The sequence below is a fragment of the Cyprinodon tularosa genome, unplaced genomic scaffold, assembly GCF_016077235.1.
Source record: "Cyprinodon tularosa strain WSP-4 unplaced genomic scaffold, ASM1607723v1 ctg303, whole genome shotgun sequence".
Lineage (NCBI taxonomy): Eukaryota > Metazoa > Chordata > Actinopteri > Cyprinodontiformes > Cyprinodontidae > Cyprinodon > Cyprinodon tularosa.
The window spans coordinates 18,502-32,991 of NW_024039012.1; the positions used below are offsets into that span (position 1 = coordinate 18,502).

The 14,490-nt window shown below is 37.1% G+C and overlaps 1 protein-coding gene across 2 annotated transcripts; it reads left to right on the forward strand.

Moving 5' to 3' along the window:
• Nucleotides 1-1,160: 1,160 nt before the first annotated feature.
• On the forward strand, nt 1,161-12,445 carry nrbp1 (nuclear receptor binding protein 1). 2 transcript variants are annotated; one of them, XM_038291884.1, is made up of 18 exons: nt 1,161-1,488; nt 1,664-1,922; nt 3,788-3,910; nt 4,697-4,798; nt 4,895-4,984; nt 5,137-5,177; nt 5,786-5,880; nt 5,960-6,043; nt 6,129-6,187; nt 6,394-6,492; nt 6,576-6,708; nt 7,836-7,926; nt 8,054-8,104; nt 8,834-8,969; nt 9,762-9,815; nt 9,928-9,991; nt 10,908-10,963; nt 11,040-12,445. In XM_038291884.1, the coding sequence occupies exons 2-18, from the start codon at nt 1,692-1,694 to the stop codon at nt 11,133-11,135; spliced, it is 1,605 nt and encodes a 534-aa protein (XP_038147812.1). In that variant the 5' UTR covers nt 1,161-1,488; nt 1,664-1,691; the 3' UTR covers nt 11,136-12,445. The 2 variants fall into 2 exon arrangements, with proteins under 2 accessions (XP_038147812.1, XP_038147813.1); XM_038291885.1 differs by having other exon boundaries at nt 1,667-1,922.
• Nucleotides 12,446-14,490: the final 2,045 nt, after the last annotated feature.

Genomic DNA, 14,490 nt, shown 5'->3' on the forward strand with positions numbered 1-14,490 from the left:
GTTGTCAGATTGACAGTCTAGGTTTATTGAAACATCTAAGTATTAGGATGGACATATAAAAAACAAACATGAGGGGGTATGCCCTACCTCCAATATGTTTTGTAAAATATATTTTAAGACATCTGTGAAGATTCTTAGTCAACCAGCTTTAAAAAGTTTAGTTTAGGCAACTAGACATGAAGTCCATGTCAAGTTCACGTCCAGTTGCCTAAAATGAACTTTTTCAAGCAAGATTTTACATTTTTAACAGAAGGACAGTAAAATAAAACCCTTCGTATTTTTGTATAAAAGGAATAATCACTTAAAAAAAGCCAAACTTACCAAATGAACTATTAGTGACTGTAATAATGTATCTTTTAATTTTATTTATTTTTACATCAGTTTTTCAATTAAATTCCTTCCAATTCATAGTATTGCTATCAGTGTTTAACCAAAGCACTCATGTTTTCATATCTGTCAAAACGTTGAAAACTGTTTATTTTAAAGAGTGATAAAACAATCACGCATCCGCCGTTCACAGAAGGAAAAACATACATATTGAGAAATGTATTTGGCAATCTTTTGGTTTGCTACGATTGGTTGCTACGAGGACACCTAGTGTTAAGAGATGATATGACGTTTTTTCTGTCAAACTGAAGCAACCGTCATGATTTATCTGTTTTTGATTGGTTGAATTTGCACTCAGCCAGGGCCCATAACAAATACAAACAGAGGGCGGTTGAGAACAAGGTTGCCAGGTTTGAGACAAAGCTGCGTTCTCGCATAATCGCTGTTTAACATATCTCAAAGTCGATAAGTGAATGATTTGAGTTATGAAATAAAATATATTTGTTTGATGTAGTAGTAGGCAATTTGTGAAAACTATTTTTTTACCCGCTGCCACTTTACTAAAAATACAACAGAAAGGGGGACACTCCACGTTGTATCTGGCAACCAGCTCGGCTCTTTAGTGCCGTGTGCATCATCTGGAAGTTGTCGCCATCATAAGTAGCTACATGTCAAAGCTAGCTCTCAAGTCGTTATCCGTTGTGTCCGAATGCTATTTTCTGGTACAGTTAACTGATTTCCCTGTGTTTGATATCGGTGTTTTGTGAGTTATTGTGATGTTAACAACCAGTAAACGCGGTTAGTTCTGTTCCAGCGTGGTGTCGCTTTCTTTAAACCTTGAGAGGCAGCAAAGGGGCGGTGGGCTGCGGCTAGCAGCGAGCTTCCTACGTAGCCAAAAAAATTGTTGTTGCACGTTTTTAGGGGGAAAAAAATGATAAAACCAGAGCACTGTGTGTCGCTATGATCTATGTAGTTGCTTTCTGCTCTTAAGTTCTAAAAAATACAACACATAATCAAGAAGTTAGCAGCGTCAGAGCTAGCTGCATCTCTGCTGAGAAAGCTGAAATTTAAAGCTAACAGGATCCTGCCTGGATAAATCTGTCGCAGCGGGACTCTTAAAAAAACTGGAGCTGCAATCGTCACTTTTCTCGTATTTGACAGGCAAGTACTACTTTATAAAGTATCCATACTTCTGTCTGGTATATGCTGATATGTTAAATTAAGGCTAACTTCCTCGCAGTTGTCAGTCTTTATGAGCCAGATTTAAAATGTGAAGAGTTCTTTTTAGGTGATTTTCAGGATCTGATGTTTAAGTAGTGGGTTCTGTTTTGTGCAGCAGGCTATCGGGCCTGACAGCGGAGACGATGTCTGAGGGAGAGAGCAGACAGGCCCCGGACAAAGCCCAGGAGGCGAAGCCGGACTCCGGCACAGCCGCCCCAGGTGGCCAAGGGGTGGCATCCGTTTCACCGCCGGTGTCCACGGTCACCCAGCCGCCTGCCACCGCCGCCACGGAGGACGAGGAAGAGGAGAGCGAGGATGAGTCCGAGATTTTGGAGGAAAGCCCGTGTGGGCGCTGGCAGAAACGCAGGGAAGAGGTATGTGTGAATCAATAAACTACTCAGTTTGCACATAATTTGGAAGGTTACATTTTGTGGTAAATGGAGTAGAACATGAAATTTAACGTAGTAATGTTTTCTTAAAATCTTTAAGATTTTTCTTTTAAGACCAATTTGCTGAAAGGAAAAAAAAGAACATCACACAGAGAAGATGGCACGAGATATCGACTATAGATAAGCATGACTTAAGATGCACTGATCCGAGGATTTGAAGCTTATTGAAACGTCTAATTTCACTTTATAAAACATCAATCTAAAGCTAGAAACTTTCTTTTCAGTAAACTGACCAAAGGATATGTTTGGAGTGTGTGTAGAGTTATCTATTATTTTGGTAGTTTGTTTAGCTTGTTAACATCTAGACACCTGTTCAAGTTAAAGTAAGCATCCATCCATTCTTCCATTTTCGGTCACACTTATCTTTGCTGGGTTTGCGAGGTCCGGTGCCTGTCTCCAGCTGTCTATGAGCGAGAGGCGGGGGTACACCCTGGACAGGTCGCCACTCCATCGCAGGGAAACACAGACAAACAGGACAAACAACCATTCACACACACGCTCACACCTAAGGAGAATTTAGAGAAGCCAATTAACCTAACAGTCATGTTTTTGGACTGTGGGAGGAGGCCGAAGTACCTGGAGAGAACCCACGCATGCACGTGGAGAAAATGCAAACTCCACGCAGAAAGACCAGGAATCCAACCTGGAACCTTCTTGCTGCAAAGCGGCAGTTCTTTTCACTGCACCACTGTATTTCTATTTAGTTAACTGTTTTTCAAGTAAGCATGTAAACTTAAAAAACAAATAGACGTACTGCATATTTTAAATGCATTATGAATGGGTTAAACAGACATGTGAAGCAGATCTGGATGGAACACGTCTACAAAATAATTCTGGTATTTATCTAAAATGAATGATTTACCTATAGACTTGTACTAGTGTTTTCTCTTAATTAATGCACTAAATGGATTTTTCCTCTAGTAGATTTCTTGTTTTAGAGTCTGTATTCTCCAATGAATGATAATTTGATTCATAAATAAATTTTCTCAGTTATCGAATAGGCATGATGTTCAATCCGATAGTTTCCAGTTTAGTAGCATCAAATCTAATCTGTGTTACTACGTTTTGCTGGAATGCATTAGCATTACAGTTTACTTCTATTTAGTAGAAAATTAATCTTGCAAGTATTTCTTTTAAAACGGTGGTCAGGTGGCTTTGGTTGTCATATAGAGCCATACAAATATGCAAGGTTCAGAGAAATTAAATAATATTTCAAAATCAGGTAAAGATTTGACTCTGTCAGCATCGTTGTAGATCTAGACATGAAGATATGGTACATGAGAATCTGATTGAATAAATTTTAGTGGTTCAGACAGATGAGATTTCTCTATTTTGTTTTTGCCTCAGAATGAATAAGTTTGCAGATCCTGTATTTATACAGCAGCCTTAAGCAGCACATTCTTTGACCTTTCATCCATTTTGTCTATCTGCTTTATTTTTCTATCACATTGTGTGAAAAATGAAGCTCATTGCGCTTCTGTTCTTAATGTCACACAACATGGAAACATAAACCAAATTTATCAAATGCAGACCCTAAAATGTTCCTACTTTGAAAAGACAGAAACTGACCAGAAGAAGCACCAGGCATCTGCTAGCTGCTAATTGTTTACAACTTTTGTTTGCCTCTAAATTTAATGTAGTCTAAACAATTGACAAAATTCCTAAATGCATTTATTTTTTAAAGATAAAGTCCAGCTTATAGATGACCAACTGGAATATAGGCTCTTATTTTTACGCATATAACCTGTTGATTCTCATTTGTAGTGCTCTAATGGTTTCCCTCTTTAAAGGTGAATCAGCGCAATGTTCCTGGGATCGATAACGCTTACTTGGCCATGGACACAGAGGAGGGGGTTGAGGTGGTGTGGAACGAGGTCATGTTCTCAGAAAGGAAGAACTTCAAACTGCAGGAGGTAGGTGGAGAGCTGATCCAGTGCACTTAGATGTTAATCAACCATTATTTATTAACAGCAATGGCCTCTGAGTCATTCATACGAAAGTCAGGTCCTCAGCAGCCTAAATCTTTAGACCCAAAACCTCTGTGTAAGCATTGCAGAAATGAACACGTTCTGGTTTTTGCCTTCCTGCTTTAGTGATTCATAAAGTTTTGAATTCTTTACATTTCCGAAATGATGACAGAACTTTCTTAGGAGTGTCAATGTCATGTTTTGTTTTCTTTTTCCAGAAATAGATTGTCTCAGTGACAGATCTGCTCTCTAACTAGATGACGTACAGTGATGTAGGATTAGTCATGTGCATTTCATTACAGACGCTTGGAGACTGTAAAAGGGCTGTACAGAGAAACCTCTGTACTTTGTTCAGCTACCTTGGTGTTTGACAAACATCTTGCTCTCTTAAGGCCCGAATGAACTGGAAGCATGTTAATGAAAATAGGTTCTTTTATAGAAAGCTTCCTCTGTTTCCTTTTAAAAAGGTTTAACTGTAGCCACAACATCAAATGTAACCTTTTTCTCTCTGTAACAGCAATGAAGTGTGGCCTGTTAGTAGTTGGATGTGTTGCATTTGATGACGAGGAGAGCAAATGAAAGGTTTAAACTGTCTGATTTAGCTGATCTTCAGCCTTTTAATTTAGTTTACTTGCTTCTGTTTTAATGTTTGTATTTGTCATTACAACTTTCTGTTAATTATTAGATTTTTCCACCTAATGAAAAAACTTTTTTTTCTCTTTTCCACAACAGGAAAAAGTAAAAACCGTGTTTGACAATTTAATCCAGCTGGAACATTTGAATATTGTGAAGTTTCACAAGTATTGGGCAGATGTGAAGGAAAACAGAGCCCGGGTATGAAATCATTTTTTAAATAACATGAACAAAATGTTAGTGTTCATCCTGACTGTGCTATAATTTTTTTTTTTTTTTTTTTTACTGCTTTTGCAGGTCATTTTCATCACTGAGTACATGTCATCAGGAAGTCTCAAACAGTTCCTGAAAAAGACAAAGAAAAACCACAAGACCATGAACGAAAAGGTTTGAAATGACCGATTTCCAAATTCTCTACCTGTGCAGTTTGTTCTGACAGGATTATATGTGGTTGAAGTAAAACTCCTGTCGAACCAGTTTTCTTCAAACATGTTTCTTGCATAGAATGAATTCCTGCTAACTTGTTTCCTCTCTTACAGGCCTGGAAGCGCTGGTGTACACAGATACTGTCTGCACTCAGGTTAGCCTGACATAATCAATGCCCACCTTTCCTAAACTAATTGACTGAAGGTTCAGGTGCCTAAAATGGTCAAATATGGAGGTAGAATTGATTGAAATCTATGGATGTTAGATGTAAAACATTTTAGAATAGCTTAAAGATTCTGCAGACTTTTGCAAGGATATCTCAAAGGGTTGAAACAATCAGATTAATCGTGATTAATCGATTATTTAAGTAATCGTCTTATTTAGTAATCGATAAATTGTTAACTGGAGTCTAGAAATTCTAAAACCTGCTGTTTTCGTCTCTATCCAGGACTCCTCAAGAGGAAAAGTTTTAGTTAAACTTGGTTTATTTTTGTAAAAAAATATCTACTTTAAAGATCCTTTGTCGATCCGATTATTAATTGAAAAAATAATCAACAGATTAATTGATTTGCTAAATAATCTTTAGTTGCAGCCCTAATCTCTTTTCTTATGCAAATACAAAGCCTGTCCTGCTCTTTATGCAGGTTAATATGATAGAAAATATGACCAGATGTTAATAGTAGATCATTAATGATTCCTCTCCTGTTTTCAAGGGTGCAAACAGTATAGAAGTGATTGTAACTGTTGTGTATTTGCCTGCAGTTACCTGCACTCCTGTGAACCCGCCATCATCCACGGCAACCTTACATGTGACACCATCTTCATCCAACACAACGGCCTCATTAAGATTGGCTCAGGTGGGCCCCTGAAATCAGCTCATCCCTTCCAACCCCTACAGATACAGATTATAAAGTCTTCTCCTCTGTGTTTCTCTAGTTGCCCCTGACACCATCAATAATCACGTGAAAACCTGCCGGGAAGAGCAGAAGAGTCTCCACTTCTTTGCTCCAGAATATGCAGGCAAGATCAGACCCAGCTGATTATCTCTGCAGCTTTTGTTTTCTTTCTGTGATTATAATTTACTTTTTTGTTTTCCTGCTTCCAGCTGTTGCCAATGTTACCACAGCGGTGGACATATATTCCTTTGGAATGTGCGCCTTAGAGGTGAGAGATGTTTCTGCCTTTCAGTTAGATTCATGTTTAATGATGAGACTGGTAGCAAGTTACTTTATAGTTGCTTTTTTTAAGCAGTATGATAAAAATGTAACTGTTGATATTGTTAATTTGACAGTACATGTGGCGGTTTTTACTTTTATCTTGTCATTAAAAATAGCTCCTAGCTTCTATTTATGCTTCCTGTTTTTCATCAGATGGCTGTATTGGAAATCCAGAGTAACGGAGATTCATCCTATGTGTCCCAAGAAGCCATAAACAGTGCCATTCAGTCCCTAGAAGATCCATTGCAGCGGGTCAGTGATGAGTTTAAAATATCAATGACCTGTAGGGTCACAAGCGTTGCAAGTTTTAACGTTTCCTCTCTGCATGCTTTCAGGAATTTATCCAGAAGTGTCTGGAGGTGGACCCCAGCAGGAGGCCCACAGCAAAAGAGCTGCTGTTTCACCCCGCCTTGTTTGAGGTGCCCTTACTCAAGCTGCTAGCTGCACACTGTATCGTCAGCCACCAACGTAAGTCTACACTCACACTGAAAAGGTCTTATCTGTTTCATTTTTGTTGTTGGTGTTATGTAAAGTGGCACCGCTACTTTTATTTGTTTGTTCCGGGTTGCAGAAACATTTCCTCTTGGAGGAATCTGAGAATGCTTAGCTGTTAATCTGTCCTTTCTGAGCAGGAAATAAACTTTCAGGATTTGTGGCAAAGAGCTCTGAGTACTTTTAATAAGTTCTTTATGTCTGCCTCATTTAACTCGTCCTTAGCCTGAAACATACAAACTGTGCCTTGGGTTTGCTGCTGAAGCATCAGTTTATGGAAATTAGGACAAAACTTCAGATGGTTCATCTGCTTGCTTAGCAGGAACAGAGAAAACAGAAGTTAGCTCGTACTAATGGTTGGTAGACCTTAGGGCCGCAGCTAATGATTATTTTGATAATCGATAAATCTGTTGATTCATCTTTCAATTATTGATTTGATAGCAAGCGGTGCTTATAGTTTTTACAGTATTTGAGTCATATGAAGCTTAAACTATGCCACTTGTGGGGTTCTTTCAATGATAAAGTTTTTTCATCTTGAATGCAAAATGTTTAGATATTTTTTTTACAGTTTGTGCTAATTTAGTAGGTGATCTGTAAGAAAATTATGTTTTAGAGTCTGAGCAATTAATCTATTACTTATTAGTAGTTTACAATCTACTATGCATTATGAATCTGACAATTTCATATATATATATATATATCCGCACTTTTTCAGTGGGTAAAGTGATAACGTGAAGGATGTAAGCAAAAAGGGAAATGTATGAAAGAAGGATTTAAGGGTGTAAGGTAGAGAAATTAGAGGATTTATTCAATGATCTTTGGTAAATGAATAAAATATACATATACAGAGAAAAATTCATCAAATTAATATATTCCAGACTGTATCGATCCTCTTAATTATATTTCAGTGTGCTGACATGTTTAACTAGGAGCCTTCAGGAGGTTCACCTGAAAAGAGTCAGAAGCTCATCCACGGATGATTTTTAGTTTCTCAGGGAGCACAAATTAAACTTCAGGCTTTCTTCCAAATGTCAGTTGCACAGAAATATTCTGTAGTCATCTTGGCAAAAATAACAGACAGCTTTTCTTTTATCTGTGTACAGACATGATCCCAGAAAATGCTTTAGAGGAGATGACGAAGAACATGGACCCCAACCTGGTTATCGTTGAAGCCAAGAACGGAGTTCAGATGAAGTAGGTCTTTAATTTGAATATTAGTTAATACCGGTTTAAGTACTTTAAATTTGAATTGATTATAGACAAATACTGGTGTATCAAAACAGTTAAATTACAAACAATATTTGTTCTTTTTTTTTCTTAGACTCTCCCAGTTTCCTGCTCTGGAATTGGACAAGTTTCTGGAAGACGTGAGGTGAGGACAGATTTAGTTTCAGTTAGGTTTTAATTGGAGATCAACTGAAATGTGTTTTTTGACCTCAGTTTAACCAATCCCTGATATGTGCTGCTAGGGAGCTAATTCTTGAAGCCACTAAATATTTAGCTTTTTCCTTTAGTTTTTGTGTTAAAAATTACACAATGATAAGAAATATTACACAAATCTCAATTTAAACCAAAAGACCCAGTTTTTAACAAAGCAAACAAAACATTAACAATCACTTGTAAATTGAGCGATTGACAATGCATGTGCTTCATATTATCAAAAGGCACAGCGGCTGAATGCAATAATAAATTGACAAAGGCAACCCTATATTGGCCGATACAAGAACAGAAATTCGATATCGGCTCAAAACATGGTAGCAGTACAACTGTAGTTTTAACCATATTTCCAGTTGTTCCAATTACAATTATATATATTTTGATCTCATTAAACTCGGTAAACAGGAAATAATTCACTCAATAGGGATTGTTAACATTAGAAAACTCTTATTGTGATAAGATTTTTTTTTTTTTTTTGCCATTTTCTCCACTGCTAGCTTTAGTTCTTTATAGGAAATACATGAAATCTTTTTATTTTAGTTCATTGTTTTAATCATAATCAGAAATTCCACAAATCATCTCATTAAAATATTAAGTCCATATCACTCTTCCCTAAATGTGATGCATCTAAAGCTGTATGGTGTTACTACGTTTATGTTATCAGGAATGGGATCTATCCTCTGACTGCGTTCGGAATGCCCCGCCCACAGCAGCCTCAGCAGGAGGCTGTGAAATCACCAATTGTCCCACCATCAGTCAAATCCCCAACGCCTGAACCTGCAGAGGTCGAGACCAGAAAGGTGAGAACTGATCTTCTAAAGCCCAATTTGCACTACCCTCTGAAATCCGATCTGTGCCGAGTTCGGACTGAGCTTGGATCAGTTAACCGTGCCGAGCTCGGTTCCTTACGACTTTTAACACAACACGCTAGCGCTGTTCTTCGCCTCCTAGTGACGATCTACGGTACTACCATAAGAACATCAACATGGCGGCACCCGTATCAGGAAGTTTGGTTATAATTGTAATAATTCGTTGCTTGCGGAGAGTCGGGCGAAGAAGGCAGCCTTTGGTGAAATTACTTGACAGTCAGCTTTTTGGAAGTGGATACGACCAACAATAGTCTAATCAGGGCTTACAGATGGAGAAAACAACGACAGATGTTGAGGTTCATCACACTGCTAAGCAGAATCATCACTGGAAATCGTGTGGCACAGTAGGGAAGCTAGTATTTTTATGAATATCTGAAATTTTATGATTACAGAGGCTGACTGCAAGAAGATGTTGCGGTCTTCTCACGGACTGATCTCGGCATGGTTTCAAAAGGATAGTGTAAATGGAGATAAAAGACACCTTTGCAAACAACCAATTCCCAATGGAATAATTTTATTAAACAGGAGGGGGCCTTTTTGTTTGGTATTTAGACATAATAAAAGAGAAATCAGAGGTTTGGAATATTTTTAAACAGCTTATGTATAAATGTGATGTTTTAATAATGTTCTCTCCCCTGTTCGCTTGCAAACAAGTTATGGTTATTTTTTTCAAGGCAGAAATAGTCTGTTTGCTTTTTGACTGGTTTTCATTTGCACCTCCAGGTCCTCCAGATGCAGTGTAACATCGAGCCTGTTGAGGAGGGCGCCAAGCATCACGTAGGTTTCAGAGGAGGCTTGGAGATTCTGGCTCTGAATGTTGGGGGAGGGATATTTCAATTTAAATCTACTCCTGTAGATTTATAAAAAATCTATTTCTTTCCTCTTTCAGCTGACATTGTTGTTGAAACTTGAAGATAAACTAAACAGGCACTTAAGCTGTGACTTGTTACCAAGTAAGTAAGACTGGAGTCAAATTTTCCTAGGCTGTTTTATCTGGTTCAGAAATAAGTGGATTCTCTTTTGTATTTATTTCATTTCCTATTTTGACCAGATTAACTGGAAACATAAAAAGAGATCAAAAATTTGTCTGACTCCGAACACAGAAAAAATATTGTTTACATACATGATGTTCCTTTATTCTGCAGCAGGAAAAAAGGCTGGAAGCAGCTAACAGGAAGGCAAAACATTTAAATATTTACCTTCCATTCTCCTACATTTGGCAACTACATTCTCTTTTTATTACACACAAACTGCAGTATAAGTTTATGTTGGTTGCACAGGTTTGTAATTGTAATTAATGCTGAGGATGGTTTAAAATGTGAAATGACTTTATTTCTTGGTTTTAAAAAGAAAAAAAACCTTATGTAATACTCTCACACTCAGGAATTAATGACTACGTATAGCTGAATTACACATAAATTGAAATATTAGAAGCCTTTAATTCTTATCTTGATGATACGTTTCATATAATGAAAACCCAAATTAACTGTCTCAAAAAAAAGAAATATTTAATGATAATTTAAAAAAGACATTTGTAAAGTAAAAGCAGTATTATGGCCAATCCAGTCATGGGGAAGACTGCTGACATGACAGATGTCCAGAAGCCAGTCACTGACTCCGCCCACAAAGGGGGGAAGTGAAAAGGCTCAGGTTGTTCAGGTTGCTGTTTTCAAGCTTACTCAAAGAAAAGCGAGTGGAAGAAAAAAGTGCTTAAGCTAGAAGGATGACCACAGGCTTCAAAAGATTGTAAAGAAAATCCACTATTGGAAACAAAATTTTAATCAGTTATTAAACATTTGATTTATAAAATAGCTTTTATATGTTATGTAAATTTTGTTTATTAAATAATTTTTTTCCCGTTTTGCTCAGATGAGAACGTGCAGGAGCTGTCTGTGGAGATGGTCCAGCTGGGGTTCATAAGTGAGGTAAGCAGCGGAACTGTCGATTAACTGCAAATTCCCAGTCGGCATATTTCCTCACTCCGTCTTTCCTAAACTCCAGGGCGATCAGCCGCGACTTGCATGCGTTCTCGAAGAGGCCTTCTCCAAGTTCTACAGCCGGAACGGTTCTCTCAACCCAGTGACTGTTTCCTCGTAGCCGAGGACTCGCCAGGCCTTTTCTCAGCCCTCCTCGTCCTCCAGAGCAGGACTAGCTTTCGCTTCACGTTTACATCGCTGCAAAGCTTTTAGGAGGACCGAGGAGGCAGCCTTGGTCTGATTGCAGATCCTGACGCCTCTTCTTGTATTTTCTGGTGGGGAAAGCTGCCACTAAGTGGTTGTTGCTCTCTTTTGTTCGTTATTACCTTTTACTCCGCAGTCATCTGCTTCTCTACGGACAGAGGAAAATGTAGTTGAAGCTAAATGGAAAGTCAGAACAGTTTTAACAGATTTCTTTTAGTGGGAAGGAAATGCCAGAAGTGGAATCGAATAACAGCAACAGTGTTTTCCTTAAGCCAGTGTTGGGAGTTGTATTTTAAACATCTTTTTTCTTAAATCATTTGATTGATTTGTCGCTGTCCGCTGTCCTGACATACTGAAGCGTCTGTGTTAGTGTTTTGAGCTTGAAGTCTAGTCTATTAAACTCTCCGAGCATTGAATGAGGTACCTGCTGACCTCTGATCTAAGGTAAAACCAGTGAAGAAGCATAAGCAGTGTCAGCTTTAAAGTTCTATCATCCCACAACATATAGTCATAAACTCATCAGCTGTAACACAATCAAATGAGCAAGTTAAGATTATATAGAAATCTATTTATTTGTCTCTCTTTGATGTATTTCTCTTCCAGCACAGAGACCAGGGGTTGATTGTATGCTTTTACTGCCTGTTTTTCCTTTAAACAAGCTGTTACTCTATGTAAAATGACTGAGTCCAAATATTGCAACACACACCAACAAGCAGTTCTCTTAAGGTTCATTTTTTTTACTCAAGATATTAGTTTGATCAATATTCAAGTTCTGGATTTAACAGTACCCGCGGTGGCGTTTTACACATTTGCTCCATGTCTGAAAGGAAATCAATACATGAAATGTACTCGTCTCTCTCTCTCTCATCAGCTAGATTTTGTTGCACTTATGGTTCCGTTGGGTCATTGGATACCGTCTCAGACCTATCCAGACTGATAAGTGAGGATCTTTTGCTCATATTTGCACATTTGTAAACCTGTGAATCCTGTTTGAAACCCTCTCTGCGGCTTCTTGCTTGTGCACGCCGCTGAGAGGAACATGGAAGTTGGTGGGTCTGTGCAGCGATGTCCTGACAGGGTCTGTGGATACGAGTGAGGGATTGCCTGGCGTGGCTGTAATCTTCATGTACTCTTGTTTGCTGGGAACTGCGGTTTTCACAATGCTTTTATCCTGTTTTTCACTTCCTCAACTAAAACAATAAAAAAAAAAACATTATCTGCACCTAATGTCTGTTTGAATGACTAATTTTTGAAATCATTTCTTAAAAATGTCAGTAAAAGTTCTTCAAAAGTCTCCATTATGCATCCATTCATTTCTGTTTCAAGTGTTTCATTTATTATCCAACCATCCATGTGCTTATTTATCCATTCGTACCCTTCATCCTTTGATTCATGCATTTTCTATTATCCATCTGTCAACCCATGTCTGCTTTACCATCAGCCAACATCCACTTGTTCATTATCATTAAATGGATTCAATTGATCCGTTTTTATCCTGTTTTTTCCATTTAAAACAACTACTCTGGAACCTTTAACCATACATTAAACCACAGTTTGATGGTTTATTTATAACTGATGCAAATAAGTAAAAATAATTCACACAAATGACTCCCATTAGACAAAATTCAATAGTTTAAATAATTTATACAAATAAAAACCCATCCTGGTGTATCAGGAGCGTGACCTCTATCCTCCGAGAGTCATTTTGAATTCAACAATTAACGATCAACGATAGCCCTTGTACAAGAATATTCATGTACAGAAGTTCATAATGTGTGTTTAAATGACACTTGGATAAAACACATTTCATGCTGACAAAAACAAAACACATTGCCGTACAAAATTACAGCAGTTAAAATAGAACAGCAAAGACTAAAAAATAGCTTTGATATAAAACACCCTAGAAAGACACCGTAAATAAAAAGCTACCAAAATGGCCACGTCTCAGTCATGAGTTTATCAGCTGCGTGGGAATTTTTCCATTTCTGTACAGCGAGTACAAAATAAATCCAAATAAAACCAGTACATAGCACTTCAAACACATTACTCATTCACATTAAATTCTTCTTTTACTTCCCAGTTTGAAAGTAACGTATATAGGCACAGTAATTAAATCCGTGAGCAATGTTTGGTTCACATAATTTCACTTTTAACTTTTAAAAGTCAGTTCAGTCGACCTCATTTTAAACATGAGCTTCCAGCATCAAAAGCCTTGTTTTCACTTCTCCATGTTATTGCAATTAAGCAATACTTCCAAAGAGTCTCCCATTCTTCAACCAGGAAGCTTCTTAACAAAGCTGATACCTTAAAATATGTCAAATTGTTCCGAAACACAGCATTTTTAGATAAAAAACAACAAATAAAACTTTGATCTGAATTTCAGCACAATCCAAATAATTCTCTATTTACAGTCAACATGAGCTGTCAAGAACATCTTGTCTCATGCTTGTTTTTAAAAGAATCACATTTGTTTTCAGTTTTATATAAAGAAAACAAATCCTTTTATTTGTAATTTATCCAATGAAGACATTCACAAAAAGTTAATTAATTTTTAGTTTCGACCATTCATTTTAACATGTCATATCTGAAACAAATTTATAAAAAAAGTCTTTTACAGCTACAAATTTCCAATACATAAAATATGTATGTTTACACCAGAGGAACAGCTGTAAACTTGAAGTTAAATTATGGCTAAATTTCCATTTAGCTGCTTTAGTTTCTCCATCCTAAAATACGTGTGGAAAAGGATTTTAATCAAAGATAGCTTTAATGACGACATCTGTACTATTTTCTTTGCAGTGATCGATCAAATGGAGATAATTGGAAAAGTTCTCATCAATCATTTAGAAGAGAAATAGCTAATCCCTTCAAAAAGAATACACTTTTAAATACTTCTTTAGATTAATTAATAGTGCAATCAAATTAATTTAATTGTAGTTAATTTCAGCACTTTAAAGCAAAATTAAAAACAAGCACCATCGTATACAGAGCCTCCATTTTTATTACCACTCCTGATAAAAATGTTTTAAAAAAACTTTAAGGATATTTTTGAGCTTTGCCATATTCTCAATTTCTCAGAAAATATTGGAAAAACTGGACTATTAATTGCGGTAGTATGTATTCAGTGGGGTGAAAAAAAAGTGATCATTGGTACCCCCTGGAATTCAAGAAAATAACTTTCACTGTAGTGTTTTGTAAAAATATCTACACTTTATTGGAGTAATTTAGATGGCTTAGGAAGTTTTAATTAATTTTAGACGACTTAATGTTTC